General features: G+C 39.4%; 1 protein-coding gene and 1 long non-coding RNA gene across 4 annotated transcripts in view; one reads left to right on the top strand and one right to left on the bottom strand.

Annotated features, from left to right (window-relative positions):
* The window catches only part of PKN2 (protein kinase N2), a 58,060-nt gene extending 49,688 nt beyond the window's left edge, over positions 1-8,372 (bottom strand). For all 3 annotated transcript variants that reach the window (XR_012624141.1, XM_074832431.1, XM_074832432.1), the window contains exon 1: positions 8,015-8,372. Coding sequence is in view for 2 of the 3 variants with exons in the window: in XM_074832431.1 (XP_074688532.1) it covers positions 8,015-8,062 (48 nt within the window). In the remaining variant the exon portion in view is untranslated. The remainder of the gene's footprint in view (positions 1-8,014) is intronic.
* Positions 8,373-8,780: 408 nt separating this feature from the next.
* LOC141926837 (uncharacterized) overlaps positions 8,781-21,548 on the top strand; it is a 38,801-nt gene continuing 26,033 nt past the window's right edge. Inside the window, exon 1 of the long non-coding RNA XR_012624219.1 lies at positions 8,781-8,948. This is a non-coding gene — a long non-coding RNA (uncharacterized LOC141926837). The remainder of the gene's footprint in view (positions 8,949-21,548) is intronic.

Raw genomic sequence — 21,548 nt, 5'->3', positions numbered from 1 at the left:
ACCTTTTGACAGTTTTCAAAAATACATATGTTAAAGTTCCTAAGTTCATAAGCAAACTATAGCATCAGTGATAGACTAAACCATATCATTAATATTATTTCCTGTTTAATTAGCCAGTTTGTGTTTGGAACTTTAAAAAAAAAAAAAGGACTTTTTTTCTGCTTCTTTTAATCATCAACTCTCAATTTATCCTCAACAGTTACATGAAGTTTATATATGAAAAAATTTATATATATGCATACAGATAGATAGAAAAATAATTTCAGAACAGCTATGCACAATTACTTGCAAATACTATTTCTAAATCAGGTAAATAACAATTACACTTACTATTAGCTCTTATTCCTTTTAATAACCTATTTATTTCAATAATCTAATAAACATGAGTACACAGAAGGATGTTACATATGTACTTATGAAGTTCACGTACATGTATTTTTAAATTTCATAAAGATCACTATCATGTACAATTTCATTAACTGCTTTGAGTATTAACTTTTACAAGGTAACAAAAAAGATCTATCAGCCCTTATATTCCAAGAGTTGAGCAATATTCTCTGGGTTTAAGACCCAGCACTAATTCAGAAAACTACTACTGCTATAGTAATCCACATGAGAAGTTCTCCTTTCCGACCTGATCTGCTTGCAAGTGTTTCTATTACACTAACAGACAGAGCCTCACATTATTCATGTGATTTATCTCAGAACTTTGATACAATCTATTAGCACCTTGGTATTGCAGACTTAATTATGCCTTCTCCTGGCTATAGATCTGCTGCCTATTGTACTTTGTGACCCTCTAATAACAACTGTGGAAAGTTAGTGGAAAGCTGTCCCCCTGGTTCTTCTCAATAGAAATAGCACTCGTTCTGCTACTTTCATTTTCAGGTTAACATCATCTTGTGTTTAATGGAAAGTTAAAATATATGAGCCCTGCTACCATGTTGCAGGATAGCGGATGTTTGAAAAACCTCAGCAGAAAAAACAGTTTGCTTCTGCACTGGACTACCATACATAACACTACAGATACAAAACAAATATGACAGGCTTTTGATTCAAGCTCTCTGATCTGTATTTATTTAGAGAACAAGTCAAAAATTCTCTGTCATTTAAAAACCAATACATCTCCAGTGAAGAAAATAAGGCTTAAAAAAAAAAAAAAAATCCACAGGAATTGTAGACAGAAGCAGCTAACTAATTTAGTCATGTCCACATTAAGGTTTTTACCAACATAAGCCAGTTTCCTTGATTTGCATAATGGGACAGAGCAAACCCTCCCTGGGTCCTGCAATATATCAACCTTTATGGCACAAAAAGAAAACAGGAAAAATCTGCATATATTAACCGCTCCTAGCCGGTCCTTCCCCATCGATCATTTCTTATTTGGTACCTGATAGCTATGTATATACATCTATAATAAAGTAACAGAGACCTTCAGTATAGATGCAGCTGTCCTAGCAAAATACACTTCTGCTAACATTCCTGTTTTTTCCCTGGTTGCCCAGCAGAAGTGACAAATTACACTGATGAGAGCATAGTTTTGCCATCAAGGTGCATCCACTCCAGAAGTGCTCTGTACAACGCTGTCACAGCAAACAGGAACTACAACAAAGTGGGCATAATGTTGATACCCTGTATAAGAAACTGCATCTATACCTAATATCAAGAAAAATAGGTGTGGCCTACTCTTAAAAAACAATCAGATCACCACTACCCACAGTTGGTGGTCCCACAACAGCCATAGAAACTGATTACGAGAACTCTCTCAACTCACCCTGTTTGTAAAGTTAAATGTGTTAGCCTGAATAGCTTGATTTCAGCCTCTTCTATTACCCACAGTACAACAGCAGAATTCCCAGCAAAGCTGGTCCATTTAGCTGAACATAAACCTGCAACTGCACACCACTATCCTGTTCATATTAGTGTCTGCTCATGGCAGAACTCAGCCATATCCTCCTCAACAGCTGCCAGAAGTTGCACCAGCAATGTTAATGGATGCCACAAAACTGCATTAGTTTGACACACAGTCACAGAATTCCTGAAGGTTCAGGAAAGCACCTCACAAAGCTTCATGAGAAAACCCACAGAGCAGAACTTTGCTCCACAGGATGCATGCCCAGACTACCATGCAAGTAGTCCAATTCACTGGTGAGCTGTCAAACAGTAAATAATCACTAACTGTAAAATGACAGTAACAAAAATGGCATGGACTTGTGTCAATGTGACATAATTATATTGCTGCAGTTCAAATAAACAAACTAATCAGATATAATGTTTCTGTAAGGACAGGCCCAAAGCATTTTGTTAACGGCACTACTAGTTTCTGTTTCAATGTAGTACTTCTGAATTGTATCTCAAAGTAACAGAAGTCATGGATCAGATCCTACAACATAAATATCACTTCTTTAAAAACAAAACACCCACCCCACCCCCCCAACACCAGCAAAGAAGCTATTTTGCTTGTGCCAGGAATTGCAGATCGAGCATTAATAATTAAAGCTTCAAAGTACCATACAAAGGCCTTGCCCATGCTACAGAGCAATAGCTCATGAGATGTTTCATCTCAGTCTATTCCTGAACCCATTCACTTACTGGATCCACGTAGAGAAAACAAAACAAACAAAAAGCCTATCATCAACCAATTTGTACCAGTCGTACAAGTGATTTCTAGAAAAAGCAAAACCAAAAAGCAGACTGAGAGCCTCACACTGCATATAACACACCATGAGGCTTTGTTACCCTGAATCTAAGTAGGGGCCATGTAATGTCTTAGTCTCTAATTCAGCAAAGCACTGAGACATTGACGAAGAGATTCTTAATCCCATCATTAAGCCCTTAAACCACTGTTTCCCAATGTAAAGGACGTGTTTATCTAGTTATACTACTACAGATTCTAGGCTACATTGTAATGAATGAGCATTCACAATGTATAAAACTGTTCCAGCAGACCTATTACACATAAGGTAACTAAATATACTTTTCGACTAGCCATCACTAATAATTTATCTTGAGTTAGAATAACAGATCTGGGTCTTAGAAAGACATCTGCTCTGATAAAGAAAATTCAGTCAAATGTATACAAGTCTACATCATCTACAAGTTCCTATTTAACAGGCAGACTGACAGAATTCAGAAGATGGAAAAAACCCCAAACCAAAACAAAACCAAAACCCCCACCCATGCACCTACCTAAAGGTATTTTAAGGACTGTTTATGTTCCACTGAGAACAGGATGTATATTTTACTAATACAAGTTTTGAACAGAGTACTGTTTAAAGAGTAATATATATCCACAAATGGAAAAAAACTGAAGTGCTTCCCTAAATTCACCAGTTCTGGAAGTGTTTGTAGGGACCTGAGAAGTCCCAAGCAGCTGTACACACATTTTCATGTCTGCAGTAGACTAGTTCAGGATATTTTCACTTGAGTAATTCAAAATTATTTGAGGCTGATCTGTCCTAGCTGAACAGTATTTGAAGGCAGTCTTACTGCTGAGTGTTGAGCCTAATTACAATGTCTGTTCAAAACAGATTAATTAGGTTACTTGTACCTTTTTAAGGTGTCCTTAGGCACCTGACCACAGCTAATAATAAATACTCAGTACTTTTTATCTCTAAAAAAAAGCAAGCATCATTACCTCTATTCTAAAGATGAGGAAATTGAGACATGAGTAAGCAAAGTCATCTGCCTAATGTCACCTAGATGAGATCAGAGCAGCCAGGAATGAAATGCAGGTCTTCAGGGTCCCATCTAGTAGTTTAACTCAACATGGAGAGGTACAAGTGCCTAATTTGATATACATTTATACACAAAACATAGTTGTGTAATCTAAGTCTCGACTGTCCAATTTATATCACTCAGACTAACAGTGAACATTTTGAATTATATTAATTTTATGAATATTGTTGTCCCAGATACGAATTGGAAAACTAAAACAAATTAAAAACTATACCGGATCTGCCATCGTGTAAGCATAATTTACACATATTTCAGTTGTGGTACTGTTCATCACTACTTAAAAAAAAAAAGTTGCCAATGGCCTTTAAACACAATTCTGTCATGAAATTTATGTTTCGAGATCCCTGAGTATAGCATCTTAGGAAGTTAGACGACTAGGGCTTCCATTAAAACAAATATCCTTTAAAAAAATCCCTTTATTCTGACCAATACAGAAATAAAGACATTTTTGCCAATGTTTTGTAATTTTAGAAATACTTATTATGGCTGAGTTTAAAAAAAAAATTAATTCCAAGCAGAGCCTTTAACACTTCCATTTGAAGCAAATGAGGGTTTGTTACATGCTTATTTACTTTAGGGCGTAGCCCAAGTTCTCTATCTTGACCAAGCAATTTCATTTTAGCAAATAAACCCATGTAATATACTATTTTTTTCTGGCATTAAAAAGGTATTGTTTTGGAAGCACATTTGTGAGTGAACCAAAAGTTTTCTTAAAATAAAAATCTGTAACATTAACAAGGAAAAAAATCTACAGTTTAAAACATTTACATTACTGTCTAGAAAAGAAGTGATAGGGAACACCTAGAAGTACAAAAGTGCAATCACTTTGCATATACAATAGGTTCATTTAAATACTCTAAGTAATAATTTGTTACTCCAGCCATACCAACTTACTATGCTGTGATCTATCATCACTGTCAAGAAAGCACACATCTTTGGAAATACACAGTACCTCACAAAAAATTATTTTTTTTAATAATGATTAAAACAAAAAAGACCTTTTTTCTTATAAAACTATGAAGTTTTTATTTCATGGATGCCTTATTTAACAGCCTACAGCATCATAAATTAAAGTTTAATTTTATGAGGAAACAGAGTTGCCACTTCCACCAGGAAGCAAATAGTTAAAGGCTGTGCAATTAAACTGAAGCAAGCACTAGAGAAGCTAGTTTACCTACTGGACAAAGTTCTAAAAGGATGCAAACCCAGAAAAGGACAGCAGAATTTTGGAAGGGAAGGCAACATCAGCAATACTGGTTCTTATCCAAGCTCCTTCCCCCATCTACAAAAGAACCTATACTGGAGATAAAATCAGGTAAAAAGGTAAGCTAGCTTTATGTAATCTTTCAAAGTCTGGTAATCAGGTAATTTTGCTGGTGAGGCTACTAAACAGAACAAACTAAAAAGAGGATTTGTTTACTGCCAAGTTTATTTTGTACTATGCATTTGCTAACCACTGGGGAATAAGTGTTGCATTTTTCACTTTAAACAAATTTATGTGAAAACTTGCTTAGAAGCAATATATACTTTCCACATCCTATTAACTGTTTGTGAAATGTTTAAAGTAAGATATAGAAGAATGGAGAAAACATTTTGCAGAAAAAGCAGGATGGATGGTCTAGTGGATATTTGCTAGCAGAGGTTTTTAAGAAACTGCTCTATCAAATATGGAGTCATTTTTTTAACACATGAAACCGTCACTGTGAAAAGTGTGATCTAAGGCCTATTCGAGGCCTGTTTAATTAAACCCAGTACACTTTGAAACAAGTACATATACCGCATCTATGTTTTACCACTTTCTTCTTAGCAGTTAGTTATTTTGCCCTTATGTTTTTCATATTTTCTCAGAACCCACTTCACATCCTGTTAGTAGCTGTGAAAGTTTGCCAATCTTTATATCAGGAGACTTCAATTGATTCATGACTACTGATCCACTTTTATTAACTTCATCCAAACCTAACAGCTAACTACTTACAGCACAACAGAGCACAAAGGGCTATCATAACCAAGTGCAGAACATACAATATCAATAAACAAGGTGTTATATTGATCACCGACCGATACTCACTTCAGATTCCATATCAGGATCAAGCTTGGGATTAACACTGGGTTTAGATTGTTTTCAGAAGGTTTTCACGAGTATCAGCAAAACATCTAAACCACACATCGTTCAGATCTAGATCCACCCAACTACGCAATGCTTTCAACCTTTACTGTAGCCATGCATTCTACAACTTCCTCATCTTTCTGCGCAAGATTGCAATATGCAAGTAAAAGCCCATTTTACATATAAGCACTTTTTAAGTTAGAGCTCTTTAGATTGAGGAAGTTTCCTCCTGAAGAAACATGAGTGAAATGGCGTATCTCACACTTCACTGTAGTTCCCTTTACTTTGGGAACATGCCACTAAACCAGCTTTTACGCACAGGTATATGAAGAGTAATTTGTTTTGAAGAACTCCAAAGAAAAATTACACATTCCACAGTTAATATACGCCACTGCAAACAAAACACCACCATTACAGTAGTTTTTCCTAATATGGAAGTTCCTCTTAAAAATACCTAAAAGTTAGCTGTTTATGAAGCTTAAACCCTACTGGGATTTCCACATTAAGTTTGTAACCTTTCTGTCTTGCCCGAAGAACTGTATTTACTGATCCAAAAGTTAATGGAAGAGATAGCATAACTAAAGGATCTAATCCATCCTGGTTTGTTTTTTGGGTTTTTTTAGTAACTTTTTAAAATTAGCATCACTGTCAGTCTCATCTTCCAAGAAAAAAACCCAAAAGCAACCAATCCTTCTCACCCCCAACAAAGAGTCCCCCCAAACAAAAACACCACTCATTTCTTTTTAAATTAATCTGAACCCCACTCTCAGTACTTCTACAGAAATTTTGCTTCCATTTAGCTTACCTGTAATACTACCATAGTTACTTATTCACACAGCTCACCACTTCAAACAGGTTTACCAGCTTATATATCATTGTATCAAGTTTGTATTAACATAGCGATTCTTCCTAGACACTTATGAGCCACTGATTAAAGTTCAGAATTTTACATGGATTCTTAGCCTTCAGCCATCTCATGCGCTGCAATATTAAGTAGACTGCTACATCTCTTTTCCTTCGTTACTTGAGTGAGCACATTGCTAACATTTAAAATTACAGGAGAATTTAACAGTGTTTAGGAAACAAAATTTCTCCTTTTTCAAGCATGCCATTCTAATTTCTATTCGAGCATCAAATTCAATGCTTTCCATTTATGGACTTCTTGCTTTGGCTAATTGTCCAACTAATAAATTCAGAGACACATTCTTTGCCTGGTTAACCATAGCAACTTGCATAGATTTAGTGGTGTATATTAAAAGAAAATAATTTAAAAAGCAAGCTTTCTTCTGGACAAGGAAGCGGAAGAGCTAGCAAGTTGAGCTGACGTTTAAAGATAAGAGCACAAAAGTGAAGCTCCCGAACTTGCATCCAACCCTGCAGCTGACACACAGAAGAGTAACAGTTGCACAGGCAACGGAAAGTGGTCAAACTACAGGGATAGAAACAACCAACCCTTGAGTCTTCAGGCCCTTTTACACTGTTGGGGGTAGTATTTTTTTTTTTTTTTTTTTCAGTGACAAGAACCCTTGCCGTATGACACATAACGTTTGGTCGCACCATTTTCTCCTCTTCACAAGCTCTGAGTCCAAGGCCTACGTAAAGGAAGCCGCTCCAACTCCTGCGCGGTGCAATGGAGAGGGCAAAAGCTCTTTGCTTGACCCTGACGCGGGGAGGGGGGGAGGCGGGGGCTACTGGGAGCCCCTCCGGCCGGGCCCTGACGAGCGCCGTGCCCGGGGCGGGGGACGAGAGCTACCGGCCGCCGCTCCGGCGGGAGCGCGCAGCTTCCGCGCTGGCGGAGGGCGCTCCCCAGCCAGCGGGGCCGCGGCCGGGGCGGGGGGCGCGGCCCGGGGCAGGCCCTGCCGGAGGGACGCGGCCGCTCGGCGCGGGGAAAGAGGGAGCCGACAGCAGACAAAAGCGGGTCGTGGCCGGCAGTGGGGTGGGGCCGTGACCGGGCGGCGGCGCCTCCGCTCCCGGGGGAGAGCAGCGGGAAGAGGCCTGGGGTGAGCACGGGCTTCCGCCGCCTCCCCGGCCCGGCCGCAGGGTGGGGTGGGCGCCCCGCGCCGAGCGGCGGGCAGGGGGCGGCGGGGCGCGGCGGCGGCTTCTCCATCCTCCCCGCGAAGGAGCGGAGCGGGGCTCGGCGGCGCCCGGAGGGCCGCCGTCGCCGCTTACCTGGAGCTCGGTGAAGAGGATCTCCCTCTCGGCCGCATTGGACGCCATTGCGCTGGGGTTTGAAGTCCGCACCTGGACGCTGCTGCTGCTGCTGCCGCCGCCGCCGGCGGGGAGGGGAGCGAGGGAGGCGGGTCCGGGGCCGGGACTAAGGGCGCATCGGGGGCGGGGGGAGCGCTCCGTGCTCGGGCAGGCAGGGGGACGCGGGAGGGGCCGCCACCACCGCCCCCCCTTCTCTCATGGGGGTCGCGCCGGGCGCTGGGGCGCGGTGCGGTGCTGTCCCCGCCGGGCCGCGGTGCGCTCCCCCGCCCAGGCGCGGCGCTCGGCCCTGGCAGCGCTCGGCCGCCGCGGCTGCTGCTCCTGCGGCCGCCGGGGATGTCGCACCATTTGGCTGTCACCCTGTCGCAAAAGCGTCGCTGCTTTGCGGCTCCCGGGGCACGTGACAGCGTGTGTGCTGGTGGGGGAGGAAGCGCGGGCTCCCCTGAGGCGCCCGGCAGCCCGCCCCCGCCCCCCCGCGGGCACAGCGGCGCGAGGCGCGGAGCGCGGGCTGGGCGGGAGGGAGGGTGCGCGCGCGCCTCGCCCCTCAGCCCCCTCGCGCCCCCTCAGACCCTTCGCGCCCCCTCAGACCCCTCGCCGCCTCTCTCCCGCCTCGCCTCGCTCCCCTTGGCGGCGCTTCCCCTTCTGTAAAGCTCCAGCGCTGGAGCCCTGTCCTTTTCTCCTGTGGTGGCGGGGGGAGTGGGCTGTGTGGCACATCCCTGGTGTTGGGGGTTGCTGGGGCTCGGCTCCGCCGGACCTAGGAAACAGGTAGAACCTTCTGGCCGTTTTTTAGCAAAAGCAACTAGCTCAGGAAGGAGAGGTCATGCTTGTCTCAAGCGCCCGGAGAGAGGGCAGCCACCTGCCGCCCTGGGGACCTGGAGCAGTGGCCCAGGAGGTTGTGGTGAGTGGGGGCTGTTAATACCATTCTTATTAGTTTAAAGGGCTTAAACATCTGTACGTGGGGTGCTTGGTGAGTTCTGGGGGGGTTGGCACTGTTCAGTTAGTCTGCAGAGTAATAAGCTTCTGAGAGCTTCAAAGGCAGTTTGAGGGTCTGGGAGGAAACGGTTTCTCTTCCCTCTGGGCAGCATGTGACACTAGCATTTATTCTGTTTCCTGCCTGTGTCGGTTGTTTTTTTTTCACCTGTCCATAAACGTACTTTCAGTTGGCTAGTCTATACGCACATGCATTCTCATTCCACCTCAATATTGGATGTTACATTGGGTTAATTGGAACTCATGCAAAACACTGTGTGGAAGCAATTAAAACTTTTTTAATCTGTGCAGTTCATGTCAAACTCGTATAAACTGAGGCATTTCTAATAGATTCATCTTCATCCAAGCATCAGCATTTCTTCTGTTTATGCTAGTGCATCTCTGTATGGCTACAGGCCAATAATAGTCTGTTTGCTCTAGAACTGCAAGTTAAATTTTGGAGGGTTGGGTTGGGGATTTTTTTGAGGAAAAAGGGAATGGAAGAAGTAAACATTAAGTTACCACCACTATTCCTAACAAATTTGTAACATTTTAAGTGTTCTTACACTTCCACTGTTGAGCACCAAACAAACCAGGCAAGTCAAGTACTGTCTGTCATGCAGTACGGAAGAAATTTATTAACATATGCAGACAGTTAATCTCACATAAAATAAGTTTTAAGATAGTTCTACAGTAACAATGCACATCTTTACAGAAATTAGACTTTCTGACTGATTTGTAGCAAAGTAACTGTTGATATGATTCATAATCTTTCACATACACAAATTCACATATAGACTTAGTCCACTTGAAGCCAATGGCTTAATTTCTGTTCTGTGTGGCCAGACAATTACAGGCTGGGAGGAAAAGGGGAAAGTAAAGAGGAGGAAAATTTTACCTGCCAGTTGTATAACAGTCCATATTTTACAAAGAATATCAAAAGTTCATAAATCTGGGGTTAACAGAGTTTTAATGCAAGATTTTAATTACTGTCTGCTGCTGCATTGGTACATGACAACAACCAGCAAGGAAAACATCTTACATATCACAAAGGAATATAAAACATCAGAGGCTAAACTGTAAATTGTGTTAAATTGTATCAGGAACTGGCTTAGCACTTGGATAAAATTTTTGAAGCATACACCTTCAGTGATGAATGTAAATTCCTCAAATTCAGTTTGGGTTCTTGAGTGATTTTTTTTTTTTTTTTTTCCCCCTACTGTGCCATTTTAAAGTACCCAAAGAATGCTAATTTGGCAGAGCACGTAGGTCACTTGTCTGAGCATCAGGTAAACATCTTTATGTCTTCAAGAGCCGCAAGATACATAACTCATACCTTAGGTATAAAGAAGGAGAATTTCAGAAATCATTCATATGATTCAATTGTAAAAAAGGCTCTGTGGGGGTTATTCTTCACGAGACTTCATGGCTCAATTTTTCCCATAGCTAAAGTTTCATGTTGTCCAGTAAAATTTGTGCTAGCACAGCTTTGCTGTCAGTTGTATGAAGTAGTTTTAGTTTAGCAGTCACATGTCCAAAGTCATGAGTTGGCTTTACTTGTGGAGCATGGTGCAGCTTTGGGCACATTGCAGAAGAAGGTGGGGGGGGGCAAAGAAAGACAATAATTTCTCATTCTGAGCATGATAGAATGATGCCAAACTATATTTAAAATTCATTTGAACTGTTTTTGAGAACAGATATTTAAGGATATATAGAAGTAATCAGAACTGACTTGATGACTGTGACTTAGTGACTTCATATACTTGTCATCGTGTGTGTGGTCCATTACTGCAGCTCACCTACTAGCCTGCTCCCATTGCAAAGGAGTCAGTGTACTAGCATGTATATTTTACAAGATTTGCAGTATGTGGTCAGAGGGAAACACGGATTGTGCCCCAAAGAATATTCATAGATATATGAGTGGGTGTCAACAAAGTTAGTGAAGCTTTGAGATTCTGTCTGAAACAGGCGGCTGACTTAAGTTCATGCTTAGCCTAGCCTGCCTGTTGAGTGTAGCCTAAAACATATTGTTAACCCTGTCAAGACAGAACCTATAATATTTTGTGTTCCCAGTGTTATTTACACAACTTGGAAGGACAAAGTCATAGATTCTTTGATAGAAGTGTAGTGGTACAGGAATCAAAAGAGGAGCTGGTTTGAAAAAACAACATTAGCTTAACCTAGATCTCTGATACTTAATTATTCTTCTCCAGAGTCTGGAAAACACAAGGCAGTGCTGGACAACTGTAGCTCTACATTTAAGTACTGTGACAGTGAATTGTTGAGCAAGAGAGAACATTCCGAGTGAGTCCCAAAATAGAAGGCAGTTAAGTACATAAGTCCAAGAACTTAGCATTATATGGAATCCTGAGTTCAGCCCATGCCTTAAAATATCTGAATGCTATTTCTTCAGCCATTATTCTGTTAGCTCATTCCCTACACTCAAATAACATGCTAGAAAAGCAAACTGGAAGAAAGACATGTCAGTACCATTGGCTAATGCCTTTAATTATTTCTTTTCTTCATCTTGTGTTATAATAACACAAGTCTTGTCCCAAAGACCTGGAAAAGTAAATAGCTGAGACTTGCAGTGTTTCAGTTGGTGCAAAGCACACCTTGTGAACCCCTGAGCATAGTACAGAACTCTTCAGAAAAATATCCAGGATACTGTAAACAAAATCTAGGGTGTTTTTTTAGAATAGGTCTAACTAGTCCTATGTATTACCTAAGGAAGAGCTTGTCTTCACTTGGTGGTGCATATAGAAAGAGAATTGAAGACATGTGAAGAACACCAGATAGGTGTTAATTATTATATTATTATACTTACTACCGGCAAGACTCTACTAGGAAAAAGTAAGCTTTTATTTAAGCTTCTGGTTAATCTTGCTTGTTTAAATTAGTAATGTATTCTAGAGGGACAACAATGTAGAGACGTGCTTGGGTATGGGCTAAATGAAACTCTTGGGAGGGAAGAAATTAGATACCATTCTACATGCACTGTGTTAGTATGTGAGTAGTGGGGGCAGAGCAATACTAGGCCAGTCCACCACCTTTTTAGGCACAGAACAAGCTCTAGGAATTAGTGACCTTTTCGGGGTAAAGATTATTTAATTTTGCAAGTAATATTGATACCTGTTAAGGGAAATCCTTCTCTTGCTCTCTCTCAAAGTAGGAATGCTAAAATTCACAGTTCAAGTCTACTTTAGGGTAGCATTTTCTTTATTTTCCTTGGGAATGAAGAAAATCAGGTAAAAGAAATGTAGTCCCAACATGAGTTTAAAAAACTCCAAACAACACAACAGATTTTTAATAATGTAACCATTTGTTCTCCCTGACTTCCAGACCTAGCAGTGTTACTCTTGCATTCCCATAGTTCTCTTTCTAGGTTGGATCCTCTGAAAACCTTATGAAATTCTGGAGCTATGAGGCATGGGAAAAATGAGATGGGAGAATGTATACGTTTTTGCCTTCTTTGTTTATTTCAGCTTGGAGATGTTGAAAAAAATTGTATATTAATGAAGAAGTACTTTTCATCTTCCCGTTTTGCTTCTCAAATCATTGTGGGAATAGGAGAAAGCTTTGCTTTAAAGAGCTTCCAATACTAAGTCTTGCAATAGATTTAGAAAGCAATGTGTCTAGATCAGGTTAAATTTTGAGATAAAGAAATTAATATAATAATCTTTCTTAGACCAGCAACTTGCTGGTGTTAAGCAAATGCCGAACAGGAGAAGAAAAAAATCAAAGGTGTGGATAATTTTAATGTGTTTAGCTTGAGAATGTTGTTTCCTTTCTTGAAAATTCACTTCCATAGTATTTCTTGGAAGTTAATTACCCACCTTTCACTTAGATTTCTTGAAGAGAATTCCATGTAAGAAAAGGCTCTTGAGAGAGAACATGAGAGCTCTCTGAGAGTCTTGCTGATGTACCACTGATAGTGAGGAGGATGAGATGATGACGTGTCATAAACAGAAAACTAAAATGACTATATAAGTTTATTTAGCTCTTGTGGTACTTGCAAATTTTGCATATTTTTAAACTATCCCTTTATTAGTCTTTTAATTACACAGCTAATCTTACAACTTTTGAGTGGGTTACTGTGATGTAATCATAACCCTGCTAGCAGTTGCTGCACACTTTCTAGATAAAATTTGTCTTCTGTGTTTACATACTATTACCCAGGGCAAGATGTAGGCATATCACCCAGCCAAGTAGGCAGATGCTATGAGGAGTGGAGTGCATCAAACCTTATCTTACTATCTGTTTTATTAATTCTGGACCCTGGGAAGACTTGCAGTTAGTGAGAAAAGAGTGCTCCAGGGGGAGGAGGTTCATTCCTGTTACTGCCTCCTATTCTTTTCCCTCCTTCTCTTGCAAGGGAAAATCTGCCTTATGCCAGTTAATGTCAGTGGAACCCCGTGGAGAGGAAGGGCCCTACCTGTGCAGAACCAGCTGTAAGATCAGACCTCATGTCTTTAAAGGAGATCAACTTGGATTATTTGAAGTAATAACAAAATGCTTTATGTCTTTACATTAAGGCTATGATCCTACAAGTGGATATACATGATAGATCTTTACACCTATGCTAAGTCCCAGTGATTCTAATTAAACTTGATTATAGGATCAAGCTTAACATACTTGGTGTTGTTTCTGCAATGAACTCTGCACAGATGGACTCTTGTGCTTCCATTGAATCCACTGAAGTGAATAGGGCCTGGTGCAGCATTGGTAATATCGAGGCCTTATTTTCTAAGAATGTAGTTAAGAGATCAGTAAAAGCAAGGTAACTATACCTTTAGATATTTCCTGGTCTCATTGCTTTATTTCTGTCAATTGCAAGCACACTGATTCAAATGGTGGCTGATCTAAAGTACCTTAGTTCATTACAAAAACAAGGCAAGATGCATTCAAGAGTGATTCAAAATCTGTTATCCTGTTATGAAGAGCACTGACTTTCTGAAGAAATGTACATGGCTGTGACCTAAAGTTGCTATGAATAGACATTAGAAAATTGGGGCTCTGGAGATAATTGAAGGATTTTCACATGCAGCTTTAAGGTGTGTAATTTTCCATGATTCTAGAAAAATCAAATTCCTAAAAAAGGCTTTGCAATATAAAACAAACAAAGAATTTGAGAGTCATAACATAGCCGAAGTCCCGTCTGCATTTGGAGGAAAGGGAAATGTATTGCAAAGGATGAGTCAGACATGGGCATCCCCAGAGAAATCCCTGCTAAGTAGGAGATTGGTGCCTGAAAGGCTGCTGCAGGGATGTCTCTTGCATGCTTCTAAGGTGGGATTTGACCTGCCTTTGGAAAGTCTGTTGCTGCCAGCAATACTAGACTGCAGATTTGCTAGCAGCTCCCTGAGCAGGGTGTGCAAAAGGCAGAAGGTAGTGTCCATTCTCCTCTCTGCATCATGGTACTGACAGACGGGTCTCACCCTATGTTGTGGAAGTAGATGTGTGTGACTCATGAACTTTTTGTTGTCCTCAACCAATTTTAATTTGCTGTTTTGAAATCTACAGTAAAGACTGACAGAAACAGTAACTGAGTCCTTTGCCTGAAAATATGTACAGCTGCAGTGCCATATCTGGTGATGCAGTGTCCATACATCAAAGTTTTCTTTAGCTCTAATGTTTGTGGACATTATAAACTACACCAAATGATTCTGAAACAGACTTCATCAGACACTCAGTCTTAGATGGTAATGATTTTTGGTCATGATTAACTTGATGGCTGTTTTTTCTCTCCATGTCTTTATCTCCTCTCAGAGACAGTAGCCTGCATATGTAACTCTGTCAGGGATTGAAGTCCTAAGTAGTTATTAACTTGTACTTAGTATGCAATGTCACTGAATTAAAAGGGCAGATCTATCTTCATCTAATGAACACTTAAAACAAGAGAGTTACCAGGCAGGTTTATAGCTAGCTCTAATTGCATTCCTCTTGCTCTGCTGGGACTGACATCCTCAGGAGAGAAGAGAGCTTAACTTTCAGAGAAAATGACAGTTGCATCAAACAATATCAAGAGACAGACACCTCCAAAAAATGTTAGTGCTGATACCAAGTTGTTGCTGCTTCCCCTTCGCTCTTTCTTCTCTTCGCTCCCTGTCTTCCCCCAGCCCCAATTCTTCTGTTCTCATGGTATGGCAAACAAACTTGCTCTCGGGTAATTCAGTGCAGCTTCACATTGCTTTGATTCGTGTTCTGCTGCTTTTGAACCTTGTGGTTCAGAGATGGCTTGTTACAGTGTATTCCACTTAGTAAACTATTGTTAAACTACAAGTGAGGAGGGAAGAATAGTATCTCTCTTCCCCCCCCCTTCTTTTTTTTTTTTTCTTCTTTTTTCCTTTCTTTTTATTTTCTATTCCCCCCACCCCCCCTTTGGAGTGGGATGGTCATGATAGGGGTGAGCAGGGAAGTTAATCACACACATTCTGTTTGGGATACCTTTTTAATTAGCTCTAACTGAAACTTTCACGTATCTTTAGGATCTTCAAAGGCATTTTCTTTTGTGTGAATAAATCTGTTGATGTTCTCATGTTGCCTGGAAAGACACAATGTAGAAAGGCTTAAATGAGATTTCTATACTGGAGACTAGTTGCTAAGTTAATTGTGTAGTGCCTCTTCTGACTGAAAAGTGAAATGATTGAGTATCTGAAAGGCAACAACAATTAAATTCTTGTGCTTCTCTTAATTTGTTTAAATCCATAGATGCCAGTGATTTTTTTCAAAGTGTAATGCATTTTCTAGTTAGCCTGTTTTTATGTTATAGAGCAAACACTGGATGTCTAAAGGACTAAGCTGAACCAATTAAGTAGCTTCAAAGTATCTTGAAATGCATTCACTGAAATCCCACATTGTCAGTATGGCCTCAGATTTGAACCATTTATTATCATCATGTAATGAAATATTCTAGTAGAAATATAAAACACTTTCAAGATGGTTTGCTGCCTGGCAGGTAGTTTGCAGTTAGTGAACTTGTTTCTTCTTTGTAAGAAAAATGAGGCTAGAAGTTACTGAAGAACTTGTGGAAAAATGTTTTGGAGACTTGATCTGTTTTCTGTATCTATGCTGTCAAGGAGCGTTCAGCCAGAGGCAAACACTGAGGTGGAGTTAATGGAAGAGAAGGCTGAAGTGTACTGGGTTGATATTTGAAACGTGATCACCTGGGTTTTCTTTAAATTCCTTTACCTCTTTGGTTGCTACAATGTTGACATGTTAGGTTTAATGAAGTCAGCTTTTACACAAGTGTTAGCAATGACTCTTAAGTAGTGGAATGCCTTATTCAGTGTGCTCTCATTCTTTTCCTCTAGTTCTTTGCTTTCTTCTGTCTGTTCCCTACACACACTCCACCCCCACACCCCTTACTGGAAGAGGTGCAGTGATGGAGCAAAGCGTGAAAATGAAGTGTAATAATCTAAAAATAAAATAATAAGGTTTACCCTCCTCCTGTCCTATATTCTTTCTCTCCATCCTGAGATCTATCTAGTAGGGCAGTCTTGAACTGCAGTGTCCTTAAAGACTATTTGATTGCGGTAGGAGAGTTTAGCTTAATTGGACCTGAGCTGAATGTGGTCATAATGATGATGGGGACTTATCACTGATATGTCCTCAGTATCTTTGGAACCGTGGCTGAATTCTGTAGGACAGAAGTGCATAATTACCTTAAGAGTTGCATAAGCAGCCCAGTGTTTGGGTTTTTTTATTAATCATGATAGCTAATAGTATCAAATATTAGAAGAAAGCACCACATTTAGACATTAAAAGCATGTCTTTTCACCATGGACCTAAACACAACAGTAAATCCAGTTGTTATTTACACCTGCTATGCAGGTAGAAGTTGATTTAACATTAGAAAAGTGCAATAATAGGCAGGGTAATAAAGTTGTATACTGTATTATGAGGCATGCAGCCTTTAGATACAGTAGACAGTAACTTGTTTTCATAATGTTCAGATTATCAAATCATACTTCAAAAATAGGAATATTTCATAAGTATAATACAACAGAAGTAATTTTAAAAGAAAAAGGTGAAGCTGAGGTCAGTTGGGGGTTGCCATTCGTGGGCTGTCCTTAACTCTATTGCTTCCTCTTTTCCCAGCAAATCCAGTATTTAAGAAGGATTTTAAGACCCATGTAATCACTGAGGATTTACTTCCTTTGGTGCCTCAGAGCTGCGTCTAGCAACAACACTGTTGTTTTGTTTTTTAAACATATGCTTCACCTGTACAAGGTATAGATGGATGTTACCAGGAAGTATTTTGGATAGCAACAACTGTAAATTCTTGCTTGAAATTAATATTTCAAATTTAGGTAGTCATAGGTGCAACTTTTGCTCTTACACTGACAAAAGGCTTAGGTACAACTGGTGTAAATTGGGACTCAGGCTAATGAGGTTAAGTCTTTTCTCATGTGCCAGTACAAAATCTTCTTAATTCTCAGGTTTGATATTTTAATATAGAAAAATATATATATATATATATAAAATATATATATTTTAATATAGAAAAATTCTAAATATATAATAGTTAGGCTAAGGTTGAGCATAGGCTTAAACCTTCTAGTTTGGAATCATCTTTGCTGACAAAAAGTTCTGGTGTCTGGTGAATAGAGAACATAATACTCTGATAAACTGCTTAGTATTTCTTAATGCTTAATGTTTCTGAAGATTTTGTGGTGTAGATTGGTGGATAAATGAAATCAGTATTTTAACTGAGGTGCTTTAGAATTTCAGTTTACCCCACAGTTTCCAGTCTTTGCTGTAATACAGGTAAAGTATAGAAACATTTGTGTTTATTCATATGCAACTTCCTTCTTACTTGCATAATCTGCAAGGACACAGTATTTATAAGTGTCCTTAGCATAAAAAGGAAAAAAAAATGTAAATTTGGTAATGGAGAAGGTGCATTAGTTAAAGATCTGAAACGTCAAGAGGGTTTTCTATATAAAGAAGTTTTAATATTAAATTGCTCCATCTAGTGGCAAACTGCTAAAACTGCTATTTTTTCTTTTGTGATTATTATTCTTTAGTAATGATTATTCCTTTCAAGAATTTAAGACTGAATTATTCTTTTCCATGGGAAGTCCTCTGCCAAGGGAACTCGACATGTGACAAAGTACAAACCTTGATTTCCTTCCAGTTATTTCAGAGCATTTTTGCTGTTTACTTAACTGGAAGCAAGCCTTGCGTGCCCAAGTGGCAGAACTGCTTTTGAGAACTTGGTCTTAGTGTCTTAATACCTTTGGTTCGAGTTCTCCTTGGGGCTGAGAGGGAAAATGGAGAAGCTGGATTGCGTAAATAATTAATACAATAAAGATGAAGTCTCTGATTCTTTGGCAAGAGTTAAAATACACAGTGAATCATGTATTGAGTACAGCATGATGAGATGCATCTTGCATTCTAGCATGAGATAAATTTCTATTGCAGATTGTTTCATTCACACCTTAACTGGCACTAATACTGTATTTTTTGTAATAATAATGAACTAATTGAATGATTTGTTAATGTCCATATACTTTGTAAGCAATTAGAATTCTTATGCCAATCAAGGTGAAAACCCCTGTGTTTCCCAGTCATGAAAACAGGGAGAAAATTCAAAAGGAAAAAGTTCAAGAAAAGGTTTAATCCGCCTGCTTCCTTTGCACACCTTGAAAAAGACACACTGACAAAAAAGAAGGGAGATCTTGAGGAGGCTTGCATATTTCTCTCTGCCCGCTGCTACGATGCCTTGTGCAGCTGGCTTTAAGGGGAACTCAGGCGCTTAAGAATGCAAGATCATAGAACAATGAATCAATTTCAGGGTGGTTGCATGCTGTTGTTTTTCTGAGTGGAGTCCAAAACTGTGCAGGCAGCAGCTGAAGTCCTGCAGAAACCCAAAAATATTTAAAAACTAAAAGCAAGAAAAAATAAAAGAACTAAAATAGTTTTAAAACAAATTTTAAGTATTAGGTTAAAAAAACAAGACGGCTGTTCCTGAGAATGTAACAGATGCACTGGACTTGCTGACTCCCTGTCCTTGACTTTTGTCATTCATTTTTCAGTTTTGGCTAATCTGTTATAAATAATTTATACACCTTTAATTTCCTGGTAGATTAATTGTCACTTCTTCTCAGTCCATATCTGAATACTCCTTTTATATTAAGAAACTGCTCTATGACACCAGAAGAGTTGCATTTTATTCCAAGACTGTTGTTATTATTATTCAATTGAATAATGGAACATAAACCTTGTAGTGCACTTTTCCAGACTTCCTCTCCCCAGTTAGGTTGGTCACTTAAAATTGCAGATCACTGTTCCTATCTTCCTTTCCCAGGCAAATGAACCCATTAAATATCACAATTGCATAACTTCCCGACATGCTAACTAAAGTTTCCTTGCAGTATGCATTTTAACCTCAGCTGTTACACTTTTGGCTTAACTTGCAGTGTTTGAAATACGAGGTAACACATCCTGATAATAGTGCATGAACAAATAATTAACATTGCTCTGAATTGGAATGGTGCTTTTCATCTTCTGTGGTTCTTACATAGCTAAGGCCTTCTCAAGCAATAAAGCCAGTGTACCCCATCTCTGTCTTTTTCTAATGCCTGATGGATTTTGGGCTATTCTTTCTGAAGAGTGTGGTTTCTGCAGATAATATTTTTAAATTATTATTAATTATAATAGTTTTTTAATTATTTAGACTGCCAACTTTTTAAGTGTATACTATGGTACTGAACACTCCAGAGTTTTGAGATTGCTTTATCCTAAAACAGTAGAAACTTCCTTTGGATGAATTAAAAATACATATATATGGAATCTTTGTGCTCTTTCTTGTTTCCTGAGACAGATACATTGTCAGAGTATGCATTATGATGATTTGTACTGGTGTGATTTTGCTCTTCTCTATAGTTGCTTTGTTGTGCTTTTGTACTGATTTTGATCTTGAAAAATGTCTGAACTGTTGTACTCCTCATCCCATCCAGAATGCCTTATTTTTCCAATGAAACATATTTGTTTCGAGTGTAAGCCAAACAACAGTAGTCTCAGGAAACAGTCTCTCAAAGTGTGCATTGAGGGAATGGATATTTAATGTATACTCTTCTATTTTTTTCAAAATGTACTCATCAGAACCTTGCTGTTACCTACAGGCAGTGTAAATAAATATTTGGTATGGACCACTTTCTCTTTATTCTTCATCCTCAATCTTGTAATGCATCCTCGGTTTCTGGCAGAAAATGCCTTTTTAAAAATGTTATGAGTGTATACAGAAGTGGTGGGATTTTTATTGTTTTGCAAGTTACCGAGAGTACCTATCTGCTGATCCACAGACATCTGAGCCTTTTCTCTGAATGGCTGCCATAGGACAGTTCATGACTTGCAGAGTGGTTGGGGCTTTTTAGCTTTATTCTGCACTTGAAGAGCTTGCTTTTCTCCCAGATTTCTAAAGGTTTTGGTTTCATGCACCTTCTTAATGAGACCAAGGCCATTAAGTTTTGATGCTGTCAATCTGTCCTGTGGCATTTTGGATGTTAAATTCTTTACCCTATCAGGTTGCTTAGTTCATAAACTTAATGCTGGATTGTGTGACTTAATTGGGCAAATAACTATGATTCTAACTACTTCATCAGAAAGTGATTCCAGATCTCCAAGCATGGCTAACCTCTAAAGGTATTCATTTTGGACTGGAGTAAAATCTAATCTTACTGAGCATTCGAGCTTTCTTCATCACATAGATGCTATCTCCCCAAAAGAAACAAATGCAAACATTTTGGGGATTCTTTTGTTTTCAGTGTATTCTTACCACAGATACATTTTTCTAGTTCAGTCAGGTTTAACTCCCTCCCAAACCTTACTTCATGTATTTCTTATTGAGTATGATATTCCAACTCCTGTGGTGTTTCCATAGTTGGCCTCCTCTAAGCTAACTGAAAATGACTGATTTTCAGATCCACCTCTAATCAGAAATAAACAATGTCCTTTTCACTGGTGTGTACTGTGAACAAAGAAAACTAGTATGTGACTTCTTGTCTTATACATATTTCCATACTGACAGATAAAAAACATTCTACTCAGTTGTTCTACTCAGGGTTTTTTTGTTTTGTTTTTTAACCTCTGATACCATATGGTCTTCAGGAATAATTTCAGTCCCAATATTGTAGCTAATCTGAAATGATTTTCATTACATCTCTTCTGTGACTGCAGAACAGATCATGGACTATTTTGGTCCTCCTTTCCAGATTTACAGCTACCAAAGCAGAAGTCCACACTGAAAGACATATTTCCAGTCCAGCAAGCTTTCCATGTCCACATTCATGTTTCCATGAAATTATGAATCAAAGCTTTAGAAGCAGAATATCTGGATCAGAAGAAAGCATTCTTATTCTGAAACAGGTGGAATCACATGGTATTACATTAACATACTTGTGAATCCACATGTAGAAGTCCTGAATTTCTCTGCTCTATTGTAAAGAAAAGCAATAAAAAAGACTGCTCAAGTACAGAGCAGAAAAGTGGCAGTTTACTTGGCTTTTGCCAAGACTTCTCACAC

The sequence above is a fragment of the Strix aluco genome, chromosome 8 (genome assembly GCF_031877795.1).
Source record: "Strix aluco isolate bStrAlu1 chromosome 8, bStrAlu1.hap1, whole genome shotgun sequence".
NCBI classification, from domain to species: Eukaryota; Metazoa; Chordata; class Aves; order Strigiformes; family Strigidae; genus Strix; species Strix aluco.
Note: the sequence above shows the minus strand (reverse complement) of the source record. Positions and strands in the feature narration are given on the sequence as shown.